Source organism: Falco peregrinus, chromosome 1 (genome assembly GCF_023634155.1).
Source record: "Falco peregrinus isolate bFalPer1 chromosome 1, bFalPer1.pri, whole genome shotgun sequence".
Classification (NCBI taxonomy): Eukaryota; Metazoa; Chordata; class Aves; order Falconiformes; family Falconidae; genus Falco; species Falco peregrinus.
In genome coordinates this window covers 77,245,532-77,253,029 of record NC_073721.1, presented here as the reverse complement: position 1 = coordinate 77,253,029, position 7,498 = coordinate 77,245,532, and the positions used below count along the sequence as shown (strand labels likewise).

Here is a 7,498-nt window from a genome sequence, read left to right as displayed (position 1 = left end):
GAAAAAGAAAAAGAAGCACAAGCAATCAAAAGAGAGAAAAGGACAGAGAAGATAAATATACACCAAGTACCACAAAGGAAGAAAGGTTGACCAGAGGGAATTGATTTGCCTTTGTGGGGAGTTTACTAGAATTCGTGCTCTGTATTCCAAACTGGCCTTTTCCCAGTCTCTCCTGTCCTGTTCTCCTTCAGTCAATCCTGCAAGCTGTCTTACCTACTCATCTCACAGCAGAAATAATCTTTAGTCCTTACAGAACATGTGAGAGGTGTGAAAAGCCTGTGCATAGCTAGTATCAGTTCACATGATATTGTTATGCTTCCTAGCTGCCTGGGGATACGTGAAGATCATTTCTATTCTCTACTGAAAGCTGATCAGCAAGCTGAGAATACAACAGAGTCTGAAGGTCTAAGTAAACCCAGGAAGAACACATGCTGCCTTTGCCTCAATATGGCAAATTTGGGAATTGATGGTAGAATGCAAACTGGGAGAAGTGTGACAGAAAATGAAGGAAAAGAGAGAAGACACAACTGCACAGGAGGAAGAATGCGTCTTTGGAGGAAGGTATTATTTAAAAATAGGAAGACACACAGAGCAGAGTTGAAAGAACATGGAAAGAGAGGGAAAGAACAAACTAGAGCTAGAGAAAATGACCAGGAAAGCTGATCAGAGGGAAAGCTGAAAAGCTGTGAGTGACTGGGAAAAAGAAACAGACACAGAGAGAGGGACTAAGAAAGTAACAGAAAGAAAACAATGGGCAATACAACCAGCTAATTTTAGTTCCCTAGGGAAAATATGCTGCAAATATATTACTACAAAATTAATATCTAAAAGTAATTGTTTATATAGAATAGAAAACAAGGACAAAACTCTAGAGGGGAAGTGACTGAAATAAATAAGCAGGTCCCCTTCCCTCAATGCAACAAGTTGAAATGGTTTTGTCAAGGCAGTCTTTTCTTTCTGAATGATATTATGGTTGTATGTGTAATAGGAAAATATATGAAACATTTATGATTGCTTCACTACTTCTCTATTATTACAGTTTTCACAATAAAATCACAAGAAATACAATATTGTAGGACTAAGCCCCAGTGAAATGTAATTTAGAAGTTTGGCACTATATGCACTAATAGCAATGTGGAAGTGAGTAAATATTAAAAAAACTGTCATACCTGAAGACTCTAATTTTTGTCCACTCTTTTGCTTTGTTGTATTTGTCCTAAGGAAAAAAGTAGTTCAGTAAGAAAACATTATGTTATTTCCAAAAAACTCAGGAAGAAGTCTTACCCTAGTAATATCATTATGTACCAGGTTCAGTATTAAATAGGTGCTATTTTAATCTCTGTCTGCAGTAGAAACATATATTGCTAAGTGATGTAGTAAGCCTTGTTTTGAAGCACAGGCCCACTAACACACAGAGATTTGAATGTTACAAACTGCGCTTATACATGACACATCTGAACACATCACTTAATGCCTAGATGTAGCTTGAGAAATGATTGTGTTGAAGTCTTGTTCTCTGTTGTAATGCAGATGCTCATGTAAGTGACAGAGTTTTCATTTCCTTTGCCCATCTAACTTTTGCTTGCACGGTTTGCGCAACACCACTGACAAAAAATCTGCTCCTTTTCTGCACAAGCCAGGATGGATATGGCAGTGAAGAAGATACAGAAAAGACAGATTTCTGGTGCCAGGACATGTTGCTGATTTTGGGCAGAAAAGAAACACTGAATCTGCCCCATGCTATATGATTCTCTCATACACTGGTTGTCTAAATCAAAGCTGCCTGTATGCAGATACTTCAGCATTCATGGAGACCACTAGCATTTAAGTCACTGAACATTCATGCACTTTTGCTTGATTGCCCATCTTTGTGAACCTAGGAGATGGGAGGGTGGGCAGGGGGAATGATCTTTCAAAAGCCCCTGAACATCTGAGAAACCAAAGTGTCGATACTTGGAAATCCCACCCTGTATTCTTCAGTTTCCTAATACATTAAAGCATTAGGAAAACCACAGTAACCCTGAAAAGGTGTTGCAATAATAGATTTTCTGAGGACAAAACCATGACACATTTTACAGCAGCAGAAACTAAGTATATTAAATTTGTTTTCCAAACATGCCTACCTAGTTTTCCTCTTTGCTTTGCTTTTGCTCTTCTTTGTATCCAGAGGATCTATATTCTTTGACTGCATGGTGGTTTCTTGCCTGGTTGGTTTCAGGGAGCTGTGGAAGACTCCTCCTTTCCTTCCACTCTCTTCTGTGGGACCCACTGTACCTGAGATGGGAACTTGGTTGGTGGAGGCTTGTTTAGTAACAACTTCTTTCTCTGTTTTGGGGTTAGGCACATCTTGTGGGTCATCCCTCTTGAAGAAAAAAGGGAAGATTAACAGATACAGTAGCAACTGACAAAGTGCTCTGCACAGCTTGAATTTAGTGATAATTTCCTATATAGTAGTCCCCTATATACTGAATATTCTGCTATAAAGCCAGACCATTGATAGGAAATGTGATGTATTATCTAGAAGAGAGACTACATTATCAGTTTGTTGGTGATTATTGTCCTACAGCTTTGGCTAGAGGTGACTATGCAGTCCATCAAGGGATAACAGGTCCCAAATCTTAACCTCTGAGAGCTGTTTGTAGCTTTGCCTCCAGGTTCTCTGCTTCTGATTCATGTCCAGGACTCCTTTATCTCCAGGTTATTCTCCTCTTTTTGCTCATATTTGGAAGTTGAGATAAGATCTTCCTTCTGTCCAGGTTTTGAGATTAATCCTGACTAAAATCTTTCTAAGCCTCCTGCTTTTAAGTAGCTGAAGGAGGAATACCTATAAGTCTTTCATGGGCAGAGAGCTTTCTATCTAAACAGGAAGAGAACAGGGAGGGTGTAATAATGCAAAGGAAAATTCAAACTTTAAGACTGTCAATAGAAAAGAGAAGCCAATAGTGAGTTACAGCCAACATCTCAAGGTATTGAAACATGGATGAACGTGTGACTGGAAAACTAAGAGGCCTATTCTGCAAAGAAAAATAGAGAGTCTAGGTCTGGATCAGTATTTTAGTATACTGAATCACTAGTAACATCTGCTGTATGTGCAGCATGTACATTCATGTCAGGCCAGCTTATGTCTAGAAGTTGGTACAAGGATCAAGTCTTTGATACCAGATAAGAGAGAAAGCAAAAAAACCAGAAGAAAGGTGGCTATGTAAGGATAGTTGAACAGAAAAATATCAATTAAGAAATTTTATAAATCCTATGTTTACTTTCTCAAAATCTATGCATTCTTGACTTAACCAATATGGTTGTGGAATGTAGCTGTGCAGATTTTTCAGCCAAATCCAAGTCCAATGCTTTCTGCAAATCTAATCTGAATATGCTAGTTTTCCCCCTATATTTTCTTCAGTCATCCCTTTACCTCATCAGTGCCTTTTCTTGAAAGAATAATCTCTCACAGTTCTCTCCTCTCTCCAAGATTATATTTTTATAGCTTCCTTGTAATTTTTCTGTTATATGTACGCAGAGTTGTTCCTTCTCTCTGCTACCCATGGCCAGGTAGAAGATGGGAGCTCCTGAGTGCAGAGAGAAGTACATGGAGCACTGAGCACTGGCCATGTGACTGTGTTTTCTTCTTCTCCCTGTGGATGTGCCTCTGCATGGCTGAGAGCTGAGTTGGCTTGAATGTGAATGAAAGATCCATCAATGCCTGGGCTGACAAAATGTTGTTTAATTGGAACTTAGGGGAAATAGCTTTAGATAATGTTGACCAGCATCATTAACCATCCAAGTTCCTTCCAAAGTGTTACTCCAAGGTAGCAAGCCTCTTCTGTGCTTTAGTGAAATTTCTGTATGTTATATTCTCTTTAGAACCTCCTGAAGCATTTTCGCTGAGCCCCACTGTTCTCCTTGTTTCTCTCAGCTACCATGAGCAGCTGCCATCTGCCTGTCTGGCTGCCTGCTGTAGCATTTCCCTGAAGAACTTTCTGTCCTTTGAATGGGTCAAATGATGTTCCCCTCTTTGCTTGTTAGTTGTCAGTCCCTGCCTGGGTGTCAGCTGTGCCATGTTTTTCCCTCTCTGCTTTTTTTCAGTGGGTTGTGGAATTCCATCAGAAAGACCCATTGAAGAACATACTACCAACTGTGAGGGAAAACTAAACACCAAACAGTAAGTAGTATGCTATTTACTGATTCACAAAAATTTATCAGGGCTATGATGCACCTAGCATCCTCATTCCCATTGCCCTGAAATTCTGTAGGGAGTTTACAAGACAGCCATTTTGATAAACAGAACTGTAGCTCCCTCAAAGCACGCAAAAACTTTGACTACAGAGACAGTGAAGAATATTGAAACAAGTGATACTTTCTGATTGGTCAGCTTGAACTTTTGATACCTGTTTTCTAAAGACTCACATTTTCTGATGGGTTGTTTGCGTTGGGAGCTTTCTTGTGAAACACGCAACTTTCCTTGCATTTTACACTGACTTTGGTATTGCCGGTGTTTCCTGGGGATTTCAGGAGAGAGATGAGCTGCAGCCACAGGTGGAATAGGTGTCGTTGCTGGTCTGGTGGGGCACAGAGCTCTAAATAATAGGAACGGCCATTTACTAATTTTAACATGAGGTGGTGTTTATCTGTGCTGTGGACAGAGAGTTCCACAAACTTCAAGGGCAAGAGCCTATAAAAAAAGGGAAACTCATCATTAAGTGCAAGTGGAGATACCTCTCAAAGAAGATATTATGCTTGTCAGACCTAAAGATAGAATAAGACTAGAAGTGAGAAACTAGAATAGGAAGAAGCTACTAAGTGGATTTGGACACTTTTCTTCTGAGTGCCTCTAGCTGATTGTGGAAGAAATGCTGGGCAGCAGTGCACAGAAGGGAGACTTCTGTACAATGCCTTTGTTCCACTGCCTTATTCCCTGACAATTCTGTACTCCTATCTTCCTACCAGTTTTCAGCATCTGATCTATTTAGAAAAAGGTGTATTAAGTATTCACAGTCATCATCTATCTATGTGTGGGTAGCATTGGCCTGAAATGATGACTGGATTGGGACCTAAAGGTGTGTACTTGAACTTAAGTGTTTCTCCTAACTTTACAGTGTTTGCTCTGGGACAAAGAGTGCAAATATGCGGTCTGTTTATAAACTGACCCTTAAAAGAAAGAAAACATTGTATGGAAATGGGAAATACATGCATATTTCTTATTTACTCTTCAAAGAAATATTTAACCCTTCTCGGTGCTAACTCACCTGGTAAGTATGAGCTGTTCCATGTGGGATGGCTGCTCTGAGAGTTTCCAGAAGCTTGCTATACTTTCCTGTGGGGACATGGGCACCTCGGATGCTACTAGCATTGCACTGGGCATTGGTGAACTGGGATTGGCAGCACAGATGCCGATGGTCACACAGCTGGCTCGCTTGTGCACAGAAATTGGTTCCCCTCTTTGGTTAATCTGAACAAGAAAAAAAAAAAAACAACAAAAACCCCAAAACCTCAAACCCAATCAACAACTAACATTTGCTATATGATGTCACAGAATATGCTACCAAATGGTGTTTTGGCTTGGGGGCCCCTAAAGTTTATGTACTGGATTGGTGAGGGGAGAGGGGAATATGTAATGAAACAGGAATGTGTATGGATGAAAAGAAAGGAAAAGTTGAATAAGGATAAAGGAGGACTAGAAATCACTGGCTTTTGTGTAACCCAGATCACTGGGTATCTGATTGCTGTGATCAGAAACCTCGAGTAGCATTATCTTGAATTTCTCTTAGTGTAAGCATAGTGGAAGGGGCACTATGTTCTGATGATTCACTGTCTTTGTCAGTATTACTATGATTTTAATGAAACCTGGTTATGAATCAGGATCCCGCTAAATGCTGTACAAACACAGAATGGAAAAAGATCCCAGGTAATTTATTAGACATGATATGGAAAGAGCAAAATGAGAAAATACAAGGAGATAATAAGTTGATAAGTATGATTGAATCACATGTTATGTACCATTGTCAAGATTTGGTTTTGATAGGCATGAGAGAAAAAGTGTCCTAAGAAGGAATTTGAGAGAGGACAGTGCATTAAATTTGTGGATATCTAGTAGAATCTCCTCCCAGGTATGAGAGACTGTATGAAAAAAATATCAAAGGGTTGTGTTTTTTTTTTAATTTTAATGTAAATGATTCAGTGATGGAGCTGTTTTATTGGGTTTATTGGTTAAAGCAACTGCCTCCTTGATAGTAAATGAGGTCTGATAAATAAAGCAGGAATAAATCATAAAGTGTCTTGAAAACAGGGACTCAAAGCTAATTAACATTCTGTGTGTGTATCAACAATGCAAGACTGAATTAATCAAGGCAAGACCAAAGGATGTTGCAATTATCGCAAAGTCAGGTAATGAAACCCTATGAAAAACACTGTTGAGATACATCATGTAAATAGAATTCAGATATTTTACACACACTGTGAATGCAGGATTGTAGGAGTGTAGACTGTTGCCAGAGTTGAGCGGGTTCTTTGGCTAGTGCTTAGGGTAAATGGCAGGCAGGGTAGTGATACTGCTTGCAAGGATACTTCTTGCAACTTCTGTTGCAAATGGTGGGAGATTGCCTTGGAAAGGCTGACTGCCATTTAGACTAGGTTGAATTGACATTGATGGCTAAAAATCTTAATGAGATAGCACAGACTAGAAATTTGCTAGAATAGTCCTAGCTGTTGCTACAGGACAGAGTAAGGGCTGACAAGGAAGGATGAAATCACTCTGTCCTCTTTCTCTAATTTGCAGCATTGCTGTTGCTTGGTTTTTGGGCTATTGCCTTTAGAGCATGAGCATTAAATGAGAGAATGAGTCCATAGGAGAAGGGAAACATAACCATACGGTTGTAGTAAACAGAGAATAAGAATAATAAGAAAAAATGAATGAGGAATACCTGTTGAGCTGAGGGAGGGGAAAAAAAAGGTGATAATTGCAAGCAATTTTATCTTGAGCATACCAAATGTTTTCATTTGAATGGCTTTTTACCTGGACAAACTTGCTTTCGAAGATCGGAACAGAGGTAAAAGGAGCATATTCTCCTTGTCTAAGAAGTCTCTGAAGGTCACCCATAACAGATGCCTGACTTGAACTGATGCTCTTAAAATCAAGCTTGCTATTCATTTTGCCTATCCACAAAACAAAAATAAATATACAAGTTGAAGAGAATAGAGATAAGAAGACTTATATGTTAAAAAAGCTCTGATGATTATGAAAAGAAACAAACTTAATCCTTCCTGATGGGCTTTATTTTACTACTAAAGAGCAGAACCTCTCCCCCCAAAATACGTATTTTTAAAAACATGCAATCTCAAGTACAAAGGGGAGCTTAGCAGGGCTTTCTCACAGCTCTTAACTCCTCTTTTACTATTTAAGGAAAAAGGGCCTGCAAATCTATAAACATTAGTTCGCACATGCTATATATCATACTATATAATATATATTATATACTAAGTATGTTCTTCTTTATAAGTAACA

General features: G+C 39.1%; 1 protein-coding gene across 1 annotated transcript; it reads right to left on the bottom strand.

Annotated features, from left to right (window-relative positions):
- Positions 1 to 2,119: 2,119 nt before the first annotated feature.
- GARIN2 (golgi associated RAB2 interactor family member 2) lies at positions 2,120 to 7,144 on the bottom strand. The gene is made up of 4 exons (XM_005230766.2): positions 7,010 to 7,144; positions 5,244 to 5,446; positions 4,405 to 4,669; positions 2,120 to 2,362 (listed from the first exon to the last, which is right to left on the bottom strand). The coding sequence occupies exons 1-4, from the start codon at positions 7,142 to 7,144 to the stop codon at positions 2,120 to 2,122; spliced, it is 846 nt and encodes a 281-aa protein (XP_005230823.2).
- Positions 7,145 to 7,498: the final 354 nt, after the last annotated feature.

Excerpts from the sequence above, each read along its gene's own strand:
- GARIN2 (XM_005230766.2), bottom strand. The coding sequence starts at position 7,144 with ATGAATAGCAAGCTTGATTTTAAGAGCATCAGTTCAAGTCAGGCATCT. Across the intron at positions 4,670-5,243 it reads GAACAGCTCATACTTACCAG|GCTCTTGCCCTTGAAGTTTG; the intron begins GTGAGTTAGCAC and ends CTTTTTTTATAG. Across the intron at positions 2,363-4,404 it reads CAAACAACCCATCAGAAAAT|AGGGATGACCCACAAGATGT; the intron begins GTGAGTCTTTAG and ends TTTTTCTTCAAG.